This window comes from Dermacentor albipictus, chromosome 5, assembly GCF_038994185.2.
Source record: "Dermacentor albipictus isolate Rhodes 1998 colony chromosome 5, USDA_Dalb.pri_finalv2, whole genome shotgun sequence".
NCBI classification, from domain to species: Eukaryota; Metazoa; Arthropoda; class Arachnida; order Ixodida; family Ixodidae; genus Dermacentor; species Dermacentor albipictus.
In genome coordinates, this window is record NC_091825.1 from 77,688,358 (window position 1) to 77,702,524 (window position 14,167).

At 42.4% G+C, this 14,167-nt stretch overlaps 1 protein-coding gene, 1 long non-coding RNA gene and 1 pseudogene across 3 annotated transcripts in view; 2 read left to right on the top strand and 1 right to left on the bottom strand.

Annotated features, from left to right (window-relative positions):
• The window catches only part of LOC139059911 (uncharacterized), a 33,788-nt gene extending 26,909 nt beyond the window's left edge, over nt 1-6,879 (top strand). Inside the window, exon 3 of the long non-coding RNA XR_011514493.1 lies at nt 6,605-6,879. This is a non-coding gene — a long non-coding RNA (uncharacterized lncRNA). The remainder of the gene's footprint in view (nt 1-6,604) is intronic.
• LOC139059909 (DCC-interacting protein 13-alpha-like) overlaps nt 1-8,412 on the bottom strand; it is a 55,711-nt gene extending 47,299 nt beyond the window's left edge. For both annotated transcript variants that reach the window (XM_070538468.1, XM_070538467.1), the window contains exons 1-4: nt 7,979-8,412; nt 5,858-5,956; nt 3,571-3,630; nt 2,657-2,731 (exon numbers count right to left, since the gene is read on the bottom strand). In XM_070538468.1, coding sequence (XP_070394569.1) covers nt 2,657-2,731; nt 3,571-3,630; nt 5,858-5,956; nt 7,979-8,032 — 288 coding nt within the window. In that variant the 5' untranslated portion in view covers nt 8,033-8,412. The remainder of the gene's footprint in view (nt 1-2,656; nt 2,732-3,570; nt 3,631-5,857; nt 5,957-7,978) is intronic.
• On the top strand, nt 1,542-2,634 carry LOC135899034 (uncharacterized; annotated as a pseudogene).
• Nucleotides 8,413-14,167: the final 5,755 nt, after the last annotated feature.

Consider the following 14,167-nt stretch of genomic DNA (forward strand, 5'->3'; position numbering starts at 1 on the left):
CAATATGCTTGTTTGTAGGCAATTGTAAGTGGGAAAGGAATTGTGCAGGAAGAACACCAGACTAACACGTTGACTATTTTATGCTTCACTATTAGCAATTTTAAACAATTATATTTGCCAAGTAACTTTTTAAAATGTGGGTGCACTTACTCATGTTGCCTCCGACATTTTCTTTTCTTCCTGCACCGAATGTGATGCAGTAGCGCCACATATTCATGATGTCATGTCTTGCAGCTCATCCATAAGTGTGCTTCTTTTTTTTTAATAACATGCTTTCTAAGCAAAGTGTGCCACAATGTAATTCACATGCAAATGTTTTTTGAAGCATTCCAACCTTTAAAGATGACGAAAATTGCTTTGTATAACAAATACAAATAATGAAACCCATATCAAGAATTATTTTGTATAACTATTATGCTTAGTAGATTATTGCTGCCGCTCATGCCACCAATGACATAAGAAATTGCTGCCTGTTTATTTCTATATAATGTTAAGCTGATTTCTCACATACAATATGTACTTTCACAGTGTGTACATTTATTTGCTCTGCTGCATTACACTTATTTTGACCATAAGCTTTCTGTTGAATACATGTTCTTCACAGACCCCCCACTCCCTTTTAACCCTTTACTGCACCTTGTTGCATATATGCAACATACCGATAAACGGCCATAAAAACAAAATCTAAGTTCATTTGGTTCTTCCTGTACACGATGTTGCATTTCTGCAACAATAGTTTGAAAAAAGCGTCTTTATTTTCTGCTCTCTGTGTTCATTCTGCGCAACTATTGCCAAACAAATATGGTGGACGCTGCTCGCGCCAGCACGTAGCTATACAGGTAAGTTTTGCCAGTTATAAACGCCTTTCTGAAGGAAATAACCTGTGGAAAAAAAATGTTAAGCTGTGCAATACATCCTCCTAATCGTTTAGATGGCAAAAAACATTATTTTCTCGCAATAGTTTATTTCTCGCGACGGAAAGTTACTACGTTGCGTATTTGCAACAACGTGCTCACTGGGTTTGATTTTTGTTCTGGAACTAGAAATGGATCCTAAACGTTATTATTGCCGAGCAATTCCGTCAGATAGCCAAGACAGCGAACTTTCCGGGAGTGGCGACGACCCCGAGTGTAAGTCTGTTTGGATTTATCGTGTGTGAAATGTGTTGCCTGGTGGAATGCCCGAATTTTTTTATCGGGGTGAGCGCGCGCGCGCTCTGCTGTCTCGCATCGTTACGGCTTCACCCTTATGTCTGTGCTAGTGGCCTGGCCTGCTAGGTAGGCCGGGCCCGCTGGACAGCCCATGCCTACCTAGCGAGCAAGAAATGAAAAAAAGGAAGAGGATATTTTGAAGAGAGAGTTGCGGTTGTGGATGGAATTGAGCTGTCATGCACAAGGTAGCAAGATACCCGAGCAGTGACTTTGCTCTCTTCATTTGTTGGAACAAAGCCTGCTACAAGTGGATCAAGGTATAATCGTAAAAAAAAAAAAGAGCAGAGTGAGATACTATGCCCTGCAGTGATCACCATCTACAATAAGCAAATGGGAGGCGTCGGCCTTTTGAACTCCCTCATCTCCATTTACTGTCCCTACTAGAGGTCGAAAAAATATTATTTTCCTGGTTTTCTGCACATTCTTGACTTGACAGCTGTAGGTGCTTGGTTCCTTTACAAGAGGAACGTCATGAAAAAACGCGATCAGTACACTGAAAGGCTACTTCCGTTGGCTGAGTTCAGGATGGACCTGGCTGCATCACTCTGCAAGGCTGGGAAGACGGCGCTGAAAAGCGAGGAAGGCCTAGCAATGAGTCAGTAGAACAAGCCTCTGAGGAGAAGAAAAAAAAGGGACCATCAACTCCAACTCAGGATGTCAGGCTAGATCATGTATTATTTCTCAACAAGAATATCTGCCTCAGTGCTCATTATTTTCATTGCTTTCCTGAGGTTGGTCACTGGGTTCTTTGCAGCAAGAAGCGGCAGCGCTGCAAGCTTCCTGGCTGCACAGGAATCTGCATGAGCTACTGCGTTAAATGTGGAGTGCATCTCTGTTCCACAAACAAGAGCAATTGCTTTTTTGTGTACCACACTACAAAATGAGTCCACCATTTCTCATTACTTACTGATTACTGCTCAAGGTATAGAACCAACCTTTTCAAGCAAGCAAGTGAAATAGCTTTCTATTGTACCATGTGTTCCCCCCTTGCTGATTGTCATGTAAATAAATGTGACAGTTTGAAACACAATAACCCGGGCTTTCCTCAACATTTTCTTTATGTGCACGTTGTTGCAAATATGCAACGTACCCTTTTTCTGCCAATACAAACTGTAAAAGTCCACTGAACATATTTTTTTTATTATTACAACTATTGGTATGGTTCCCTGCAACGACATGAATAATCTTATGGCAAAAGAAAAAATTGTGCGGTAAAGGGTTAAGCTTTCCTGACAATTTACACTTCTGAGCCTCCTTCTGTACTACGTTACCTTTGCATTCCATGTAACATTCCACATAAACTTAAAAAGTTCAAACACTACAGACTTTTGAAATTCTGAGATGTACTGTGCTGGGTACTCATAAAATGCGTGAAAGATTAAGCGCAGAGAAAGAAATCAACGGTTTTACAGTATAACTAGAAAAGGGGTAGTAGTGCCTCTTACCTCTTCTAGGCTGCAGGAAAGTTGCCTGAGTGTCGACCGGAGGATGCTATCCGGATCTGTGTCCAGAGGAAAGTCCTGCACATTGACGTTCCAGTCCACTCTCAATCATGGTTTACTGGACACAACCAAGCACTGTTGCCACTCTCACAGATTTTCTGCTACATCTTTTCAGCTTCTTCGGTGGCAGAAATGTCTATTTAGCTGAAAGAGCATTTCGAGTGAAATTGCTCTCAACAAATGCTTATCAGTTTCACAAAAATAATTAATGCATACTGAACATCTTGTTATTTTTGGCGGCCTGTTTACAAGAAAACAACAACACTGGCAATCTTTCCCAGTACCTGCAGTCAATGCCCTAAATGCTGCTGTAAAATGTCCGTTGGTAAATTTTTATTCTACAAGACAAAGAGTGTTTCGTGAAAGGTGTCCAACCGACATTTCACATCTGGCACAAGTAAATTATGCAGTATAACAAAGTTGACAGGTCTTAGATGTGTCTTTTCAGAATTTGTGGGTCTGCCAGCTAAGCTATTCAAAAATTACTTAAAAGAGCTTGTCTACTACACTAGATCTTAATTCTTGTCGAAGTCTTTCTTAGTGAACTTTCGGTGAATCTGCGACAACATTTATTAGGTAATGAATTTGTTTTCAGTACAATTACTGGGAGAAAGAGAAGGCAAGAGTAGCATTCCACGCACGTAATCACATATGCACACGCACACATATGCACAATGTCCCATCTCCTGAGCTAGTGTAAAGTGCCACACTATCGGTTCATGGCTGCACAGGTTGGCGTACCCACTCAAGCTCGTTTCAAAGGCGTAAGTATGAGTGAGTATGAACGTGCCTGTGCTTGGCTGCTAAGCAAAGCTGCTATGTGCCTACTATAGAAGAGACACATGTTGTGCCCTCACCTGACAGTCATACTGCCTCATATGGAACGCCAAGCTTGCTGTGGCATCAGCCAGTTCCTTCTGCAAGTTATGAAGAAGTTGTCAAAATAATCAAGACATGCACAAGAGCATGTAAGCCACCATATAAGTAGATGAAAAAAACCGCACGCATTAGCGTGACAGGAAAGAGCAGTGCATTACGAAAATGAGTGACACAAGGGTGTTCTTGAAACACAAGAAGCAAAACACAAAACAATTTAAAAAATGCAATACCATACACATGGTCGTACACATACACAAAAGACAGCTGATGACTCCACAGTAAACTACATTCATGAAGAAACTTTTCAATTATTCATTTTTGCCTATTCCGCGCAAAAATTTATGTTCTGGCAAGAAAATTTTAATAGATCAGTATGAGTGATTTATATGAAGTGCTGTGCACAAAGTGCAAAAATGACATTACTTGTGAAGAAATTTTTTTTTTTAAATTATGGGGTTTTACGTGCCAAAACCACCTTCCGATTATGAAGCACGCCGTAGTGGGAGACTCCGGAAATTTCGACCACCTGGGGTTCTTTAACGTGCACCTAAATCTAAATACACGGGTGTTTTCGCATTTCGCCCCCATCGAAATGCGGCCGTCATGGCCGGGATTCGATCCCACGACCTCGTGCTCAGCAGCCTAACACCATAGCTACTGAGCAACCACGGCGGGTTGAAGAAAACTTGCACATTTGCTTTCTAATGAGCACATGCACATTATGTGATGTTCACAGCACTTCAATAGTAGGCCTGTTGACAGAACCAAACATGGTGAACACATGTTTGAGGACAAAATCCAGGAATTACATTTTAAGCTTTCATACTAAACTTCCATTTTAAGGAACACTGCAACATTGAGTGCTTCATGTAAAAAGGATTAATAAATAACTTTTACAATTTGGAGTTTGTTGCTTGCTGTATTTTCATGATCGTCATAAAGAAGACTTAGCACTAGTGCATAACTCTAACTCTGTCATTGTTGTCTTGTCGACTTACGAGCTCTCCACATAAAGTGTTGAATTATTTTACTGTGTGAAACTGTGTGTGCTGTTTGTACAGCTTCTCTTGTAATTGGTGGGTGATAGCCTTGCCAGCTGAAGAAGTGCAACATTTCCCCCCTCCCCCCATACTTCAAGAACTTGAAGAATATTTCATATATTGAAAGCACATGCAACTTATCTGACTGTTGATACATACAGACAGTCTACATAAGCCTGGTTTTTAAACCTGAACTTTAACAATAAATCTGCTCTAATTGAAGGATTTGTCAATAAGGCAGCAGCTAAGCAGGATCTGTTACTGCTACGTTCAATTTGTCCTTCAGACCTTACGCCATAAAATCTGCTTAAAACGGAAACACCAAGAGGTAAAGTGCAAGCCACACATAATGCTTTCACAACTGTTGTCACCGTGATATGATGCACTAAAGTTTAAACAGCAGCTGAAGAATAGTTGCAGGCTATTTGAGAGTAATGTTCTTTTCCATCACTTTCATCAATAAGCATAAGAAGAGCGTGATTTTCGATGATGATAGAGCCTAACCATTCATGTAGAGCTATATTTCAGTGTTGAATCTACATTGTAGAAATTGTATACTAACAGTAAAACCTTCAATACAATGTAAAAACAGCATATCAGATATGAAGTCCATTGGCACAAACTTGATTGATGGACACTACAATTTTTGGAGAAAGGTAACCTAATGAACAGTGATCATCACACACATAAATATAGGTCGGTGAAAGAGACTCAATACTCTAGTTTCTCATCTCCAGTGCAGTTCCACTTTACATTCAACACAGCTCATCCATCCGAGTTATGAAAAAAAAAGAAAACAAAGAAAATTTCTGGCAGAAACCAGCTACAATAATTGTCTAAGGCAAAGTTATGCAAGAGCCCCATTCACACAACAAACACTTCATTCAACTTCGATTACAGCCAACTGAGAGGAGCTAGGCAGTGCGCCCATTTGGCTTTGTTGCTTTTGCAGCCAAACACATTGTGTGTCGATATTGTGATGGTACGATGGTGGCAGTGTTATTCCGCTCTACGGTTGTATGTATTGTGCACGCCTTCTCAACCGTTGATGCAACACCAAGGCTGGCACTCGCTTATCATGCTGCAGGCCCAAAGTCATTTTTTTTGTAGGGACCACATTTTATTCAGTATTTTTATGTGGTCCTCGTATTGAGGCCAGATAGTTCAAAACAAGGTAGGGTAGCTAAAGAGATACTCTTGAATTTAAAATGCAACAGACACTCACCTCGGCGTTCCATATGCGGTTGGCATGCTCGTACATCACTCTGACATATTTGTCAAGGTGGTGAGCATCTTGCTCGAAGAGATGGACCAGAGACCGTGTCTGCACAAGCCATGAATGCAAAAGTAACCACCATGAAAGAATGCAAAAAGTTCTGTGGCCTATAGGTAGAGCATCGGGCAGTATGACAGGTTAACATATGCTTGCTGATGAAATTTAAATTTTGTAGCGTCTGTTCCGCAACATGTTTGCTACTAACCTGATGCGTAAAATGTTATGCATTTAACATTAGCAATTTTTCTGCTACAAATTGTTAAATTACTTGTATTATTTATCTAATTACCTTATTTATTTTGTACTTGCAGCAATATAATATTTCATTTATTTTTACCATATGTGTAATTCTGGATTGTTGGCTGGTAGACTTGGATTGTATGCTACTGTGTATCACTATGCATTTTGTTACACCTGGCATAATATGAATTGGCTTACTTTGTTCACATTTCTTTATGTATATATGTACTTCCAGGCTAGTAGCTTTTACGACAAAACCTACTCCTGCAATACTTTGATTTGTACGTCATTGATATACAAGGACATGAAATTAAATATAAACAAGAAGAGCATATTCCATGCAGATGTTTCAAACCTTCTATTGTAACCATTTTTAGTTTCGTTCATATCTTTTCAACACAGCTGTTAGATACAGTGATGTACTTGCTTGTACATTGCTTTTTTTTCTTTTTTCAGGGCAACAATGAGCACATATGTACTGAGTAAAACCATATGCAGCTCACTCAGGTGCTCAGTGCAGAACATCTACAATCCATCGGAAGCTGTCGCCTCAGGCAAGACAAAGGAGCTTCCCATGAACATGGATAGCGGTGAAAAAATGAGCTGTTATGTACCTTGTTCTGTGAAACAAAACATTTATAGCTAAACTGTCGTGAAGCCAGTAATGGATACTTGTGGCTTCAGTTCCTCCATGTTTTTATTTCCTGCATTAAATGATAATCAGCCCTTGTGTCGTGTGGTCTTTAATTCTGTTGTTGTCTACTTTTCGGGCTGCAATTTCAACACAAATTTTTGGTCCGGATATTGCTGTGAAAAATGTAGCAAAATCAATTGCTTCATATATAACTCACACGAATTCTGGTTGGTAACCTGTCGGCTCACTCAGGAATGCTAACCATGAGGCACCATGTGCAAGATATATATTTTTCTGTGCAAGTACAAGAAAAACATTGCTATCATTTTCAAGCTCCATAATCTGGGCAAAGTGCAGTTTGATATGTCCACTGCTGATAACCTTAGCACCAGATCTATGTACCTGCCCTCTCAGAAGTCACTTCTTAAGTACACTTGCAAAGCAAAGATCGTCAATGATAAAAGGACTTGTTTACTGCTTAAGCATGATAAAGTGGTGCATTTACGTGTTTTCCTAAACCTGCAAATGCCGGGACTTAGAGCTACAAACTTAAACGAATGCTAGCAATGGTTTAACCATCTGCATGTTATTGCGTTCCTTCACAGCAAAAGCATTATTTACAGTTAGTTTACTTAGTTGACGGACATCTCTTCCTCCCTCTCTGCTGCAACCGTTACTAGATATCTCAAGTAATTACAACGTTCCCTATTGTAGCGGAGATCTACACAGGAACCGTACCGCTGACAAGCAGAGTGTGAAGTGCGGCACTTCCTGCCACGCCTGAACAATGCAAAAAGGATAAAAATATTTATCTTTTTTTTTACCCTACAATCACGCGTTTATTGTCGACTACCCTGCCTATTCCTTGCACGCAGAGAAGTCTTTGCGAGAGCTACTGTAGATGTGATGCCGAGGCCAATCACGTTGTCCTCTTCGGCGCCAAAGCGAAGGACACGGCGCGTAAATAAAGGCGGGTGGGCTTGGCACGAACTAGAAATGCGTGCGCGCCAGGCAGAAGCGAAAGTACAGGGTGACCGAGCTGGCAAGCTGTTGTGAGCTCGCGAGAAAATATGCGGGAATCACACTGAGACAGAAAAGGCGAGGGATTAAGATAAAAACGATGCTACTGGCGGGCACGCCCACGAGATATTAGAATCGCAAAGGCCCGGGAACACTGCTGATTGGCAATCACCAACCTGCGGATTATCCTCCAGCGCGTCTTCCAGATGAAGAGCTTCTGGACCCTGCATCTTGGCGGTAAATGAAAGAAAACACTAGCGGCAGCGTGGTGGGCGCCAGCGACGATATGGATCTTTCTCACGGGGCACCGTGATGTTGCCGGGCTCTCGCGAATGTTGGCACACACGCGCACACCTGCTTGTCGACGAGGGGCTCGATCACCGCGCAGGGTCGCCACCCATTGGTGACAGAGCGAATCCCCGTACAGCTGCTGTCGAAGCGGCGCGCTGCTCCGAGTGATGGCTGGTTCGCAGCAATCGCCCCCTTCACCCTTGCTTTGCACAGCGGAACTTGTTTACGGAATTACGCGCACGGATTTCACTGCTTCGCCCCTGCAGACAAGCAGCATCCTCGCAGAGCAGCCACTGACAACAGCTGGCTCATCGAACGGATTGGATTGAACGAACATTCATATTAACTTTTGGCAAGGCGCTAGTTTCGGTTTTGCTTTGGAAAGGTGCTCGGCGAGCCGTTTGCGACGTTCTTGACGTGCTGCGGTGCTTGTTGCAGTAAAATTGACCCGGAAAGATGGAACCGTTATGGTTCGATTAGGGACGGCGAACGAATATTGTCGAAAATGACTAATCCCTGAGTCGTTTACGTAATTTTTTATCTACGGAAGCCCCGCTTACGGACGTCGCGGAAAAGCAACGACACGCCGTGCAAAGAGAGGAGTCCCAAAGTGGTCATAAACGAGTGTGGCTTTAGAATAAGCGGATCAGTAGAAAACTATGTGTGAAGGCTATGTGATTGCGACTTTATAAATTGAATATATTAAAGGGACTGACAACCAATTTTCATGGTGCCTATATCTTTTTAAGGCAATGGAATGCTTACCGGTCAGAGTGCCTAATCATTAAGTGGTAACGAGGAAAAATCTGTCGAACATTTTTTATCATTATTTTTCTACCTGCAGTGAGGATGTAGTCGTTCACTGGAAGCATGCTGAAAACAGTGATAGGTGATATGAGCGCCATAGCGATTATACGCCGGCATTAGTGAGAGGCAGACAAGTGTAGCCGTATCTGTGATAAAGTTTTGTTTATCAAGCCGATGTTCCTGCTATTCATGTTTTGCCAAGTGATAAAGTACTTGTACAATAATATCTACGTGTTTTCGTGGTTTCCTATAATACTGCTTTGTTATTTACCTTGTAAAAACGAAACCAATCGGATCAAAAACGAAACGACGCTTTTACACGTGATACGCAGTTCAGCGCCAACGTTTTGCTGCAGCCATGCGTGCGCTTTTGATTTCCGAAGCAGAGGATAAAGCACAAGTGTATAATAATATAGCAACGGCAATTTTAAGCAACAATTATGTTGTACTTAATAACAGCCGACTTACGTAATCTCATAGACTACATTCGAAGTGCCAAGATTTCACCGCCAGGCCTCGCCACTCACCGGTTCTCGAGATTTTCTTTGCCAATTTAAAATTATAATTCCTACTTAAATCGCGAACAGGGTGCTGGATTCTACCAGTATAAATCATGGTCATTTAATTTCCATCAACGTCTCACAACACATTCTGGCCAGTTGTCAGTCCCTTTAAGTTCTAATGCGTACCAATGCACCAGTGAAAACACACTGTCCGCAAGGCATTCACATCGTGTCCCAATTTCCCTACTGCGCTGTTTTGGAGACAAATAGGAAATCCGCAGGACATGCAAGTTGAATATCCTATCGAGGACGTACGTCCGAAGTATATTGTATCTGGACCTTTCTTTCGGCCCGCACGTGGATTGGTAATGGCAGAGGCTACTTTCAGTTTTGTCATGACAAAATCACGTTTTTCGCATTGCAATTAAGCCGAGCATGCAATACGTCTGGCGCTCAAGCGTACATCTTGCAGCTGCCTAGCGTTTTCTTTATCTTTTTTTTGGGCGCAATTTAACTTGAAGACTTCAGATGGCCACTTGCTCATGGCGGAAAGCCTAGAAGGAAGCGTACACTGCATGCCAGGCATGTAGCCATCAAGAACAACTCAAAGTTTCGTTCGGCCATATCAGACATCGTCATTCCCGGATGCAAATAACTAATCAATTTTGCTGTAATAGCTAAACACCTTTTGCTGCCTTTGTTATTTACTTATGTATATGTTTCTTACCCACTCCCCTCTGTAATACTTCGGTCTTGAGGATACAATAAAATAAAGATAAATAAATAACAATGGACTGCTGTTACAGTATTATCATGGCCGAGTCGTTCAAGCGATCGCTCATCGGGTCGAGGGAAAGGCCACTGAATTGAGGGCGTGATACAGTTTGATATTCTCGCGGCTAAAAGATGGCTGAATGTTTTCGCTTTTCTCGTTATTTCAATGTTTATTTCGAAATCTCAAAGCGCTGGCGCTGGAAAGGCCCCACAGATATATTTTCAACGATCTACGTTTCACAGCCATCCCCCCAAAATTTCATAATTTCAATCAAACCCAGCAATAACCGTTGAAACCATAAGCAACAAGAATGTCAACCGTTACCTCTTCTTGTTTTCCCCCTGAATTGCACAGCGCTTTCCGTGCAAAATTGGCAACAGGAAAAAAGAGCCGCAAGAATTTGAAAAGTTAAGCGATCTACTAATGGAGAGAGCCGAGGCAACAGCCAAACAGTAAGGAAAAGCAAAAATTAACGAATTTAACCGTTGTTTGTGAAAATATTTATGCACGGAAATCCTTTTAAAACGCGACCGGAAGTGAAGAATGGTTCCCTGTATTTTGAATTACGCTTCTACAGTTATCATTCGAGCCGCCTGACATAGTCACTTCTCTGCTGTGCTTATGTGGGTGTTTTTCTAACCTTCCACGGTGGACGCAGTAGGTATAGAACCGCAGCGTCCTGCGCTGAACGCGCTTCTACGGGACTGGCGGCCATGCTTCATTACGCAAGTTCCCAAATAACAATACGAGTCGGTTTTGGCGCCTGTAACTTGGCAGAGCAGTCAACGATGGATACAAAAGAACTGCGATTGTTCCGCAAATATCTTTCTCGATAATTCTTCCAGAGCTAATTAGAAAAAACACTACTAGAAATCTTTATCTTATGCTTTCGTTTGTTTACTTGTTTTTGGCTGTGTGCTTCCTGCGTTTCTTTCCTGCGCGAGTCAATTTCATGCGATTCCTGGTTTACCAAGCAAAGGATACGTTTACATCATAGGCGTACTTGTGAGATACACCTTATTTAATTTCTGTTTTGCGGGTTCATCATCATCATCATCATCCTGATTACGCCCACTGCAGGGCAAAGGCCTCTCCCCTACATCTCCAACCACCACGGTCATGTACTAATTGTGGCCATGCTGTCCCTGCAAACTTCTTAATCTCATCCGCCCAGATAACTTTCTGCCGCCCTCTGCTACGCTTCCCTTCCCTTGGAATCCAGTCCGTAACCCTTAATGACCATCGGTTATCTTCCCTCCTCATTACATGTCCAGCCCATGCCCATTTCTTTTTCTTGATTTCAACTAAGATATCAGTAACTCGCGTTTGTTCCCTCACCCAATTTGCTCTTTTCTTATCCCTTAACGTTACACCTATCATTCTTCTTTCCATAGCTCGTTGCGCCGTCCTCAATTTAAGTAGAACCCTTTTCGTAAGCCTCCAGGTTTCTGCCCCGTACGTGAGTACTGGTAAGACACAGCTGTTATATACTTTTTTCTTGAGGGATAATGACAACCTGCTGTTCATGATCTGAGAATGCCTGCCAAGCGCACCCCAGCCCATTCTTATTCTTCTGATTATTTCAGTCTCATGATCCAGATCCGCAGTCACTACCTGTCCTAAGTAGATGTATTCCCTTACCACTTCCAGTGCCGCACTACCTATCGTAAACTGCTGTTCTCTTACGAGACTGCAGAAAACTAAAGTAATGTTAAACAGATTAATTTTTAGACCCACCCTTAGGCAACGACAATGTCTTCGTCTTCGACAACGACCACCGCGGCGAGTGATTTTGGATGCAACGTGCGTCGATCAACGCGGAAATCCGCGTGCCTCGTCATCAATCACGTGGTTTGACGGCTGTATTCATTTGTGCGTTTCGTATTGAAACGAAAGCTGAGCTGCATGTTCGCTTCGCGCCTCAGCCATTGCTCCTGGCCCTGCACTGCGGCCGCGATAGGCCCACTACATTTTCTGGCGACGTGACGGGAGCGAAAAATTCCGTGTTCCATAGACATGATCGGCTTCCGCGCCGGATTCTCAACGCAGGATGCCATGAAACTAATCAAGCATCAGATTGTGTATGGCCGTTCCAGAGACGTCAAGGCTCTGCTCGGTCTGGACCTCGAGAAGGCTTTCGACAACGTGCTCCACACCTTCATCGTCAAGACCATTTCAGACGTGGGTCTCGGCTTTAGATTTTTTTATTTTTTTATTTATTTATTTTACCCTCAGGGCAAAGCATTACAGAGGGGAGTGGGTATAGTACGTAACACTGAAATACAAGCAACAGTAGAGAACAATTACCAAGACATAGATAAGTTACTATAAGTCATCAACACAATATATCATTCAATAGAAGCGGTAACAGCAGTCTGAAACAATACAGGGTCAGGAATTGTGGCAATTGAGGAAGGAAGGTGGTTCCAGTCATATGACGTGCGAGGAATAAAAGAATCCAAGAATGTTTTAGTTTTGCATGTAGAAATGCCTACCTTACGTATGTGATCTGTGCGGCGTGAAACATATGAAGGGCGAAGAAGTAACTCGTAGCCAATGGACTCATGATGAAGTAGTTTGTGAAAAAGGCACAGGCGTGCAATTTTGCGTCGTGATGCAAGTGAAGTTAGGCCCAGGGTAGTCTTCATAGTGGTTACGCTTGATGTACGCCGAAAGTAAGAAAGAATAATATCCTATCGAGGACGTACGTCCGAAGTATATTGTATCTGGACCTTTCTTTCGGCCCGCACGTGGATTGGTAATGCCTAAGGCTACTTTCAGTTTTGTCGTGACAGAATCACGTTTTTCGCATTGCAATTAAGCCGAGCGTGCAATACGTCTGCCGCTCAAGCGTACATCTTGCAGCTGCCTAGCGTTTTCTTTATCTTTTTTTGGGCGCAATTTAACTTGCGCCCTTTGCGCAATTTAACCTACCATGCGCTGATTTGTGTTGTAACATCTCCAGTTGGTCGATCAAACTCTTAACACCAGGGTCCCAGATTGATGAAGCATATTCGAGTTGTGAACGTACGAGTGTGGTACAGAGCAGAAGTTTGATGCTAGTTGGGGCTGCGTGAAAGTTGCGTTTCAGATATTTGAGCATGCGATTAGCCTTGTTAGCTGGCATGCGCACATTGAGCACATCACTAAGGTTAGACGTAATATGAATTCCGAGGTCCTTGTATATTGTAACAGGGTCAAGCACCACACCATTAGGAGTATATACTGGCAATTCACTATTAACACGAGAGATGCGCATAAGTTTGCACTTTTCAGCATTTAAAGTCATATTCCAAGTTTTGCACCATGTTGAGATAGCGTTAAGGTCAGACTGAATCATGTGCTTATCACTATCATTTGTTATTTGCCGAAAAAGGACGCAGTCATCGGCGAAAAGATGTACAGAAGAAGAAACGTTACTGGGTAAGCCGTTGATAAATATAAGAAAAAGCAGGGGCCCCAAGACAGTGCCTTGCGGCACACCGGAAAGAACAGGGTGAACGGTGGAGTTAACATTGTTGACGGTAATAAATTGCTGACGATGGGTAAGGAACACTTCAAGCCATTTTAGAATGTTAGTGTCTAATCCTACCATGCGCAGCTTTAGTAACAAAAGATGGGAAACCTTATCAAATGCCTTCGCGAAATCTAGAAAGATGCAGTCGGCGATAGAGCGGCAGTCTAAAATTGCGTGAAGTTTGTGCGTGAATAAGAGTAGCTGTGTTTCGCATGAATAGGAATTCCTAAAACCGTGCTGAGAAGGATGAAAAAACGAGTGTGATTCAAGGAAAGTGACAATATGTGAAAAGAGTATGTGCTCTAAGATTTTGCATAGGATGCTGGTAATAGATATGGGCCGGTAGTTAAAAGGCGAGTGTTTATTACCAGATTTATGTACAGGAACCACCTTACCTATCTTCCAACCGGCCGATAGTTCACCGTTTTCCAATGATTGCTGAAATATTTTAGTTAAGGCAAGTGATGAATAC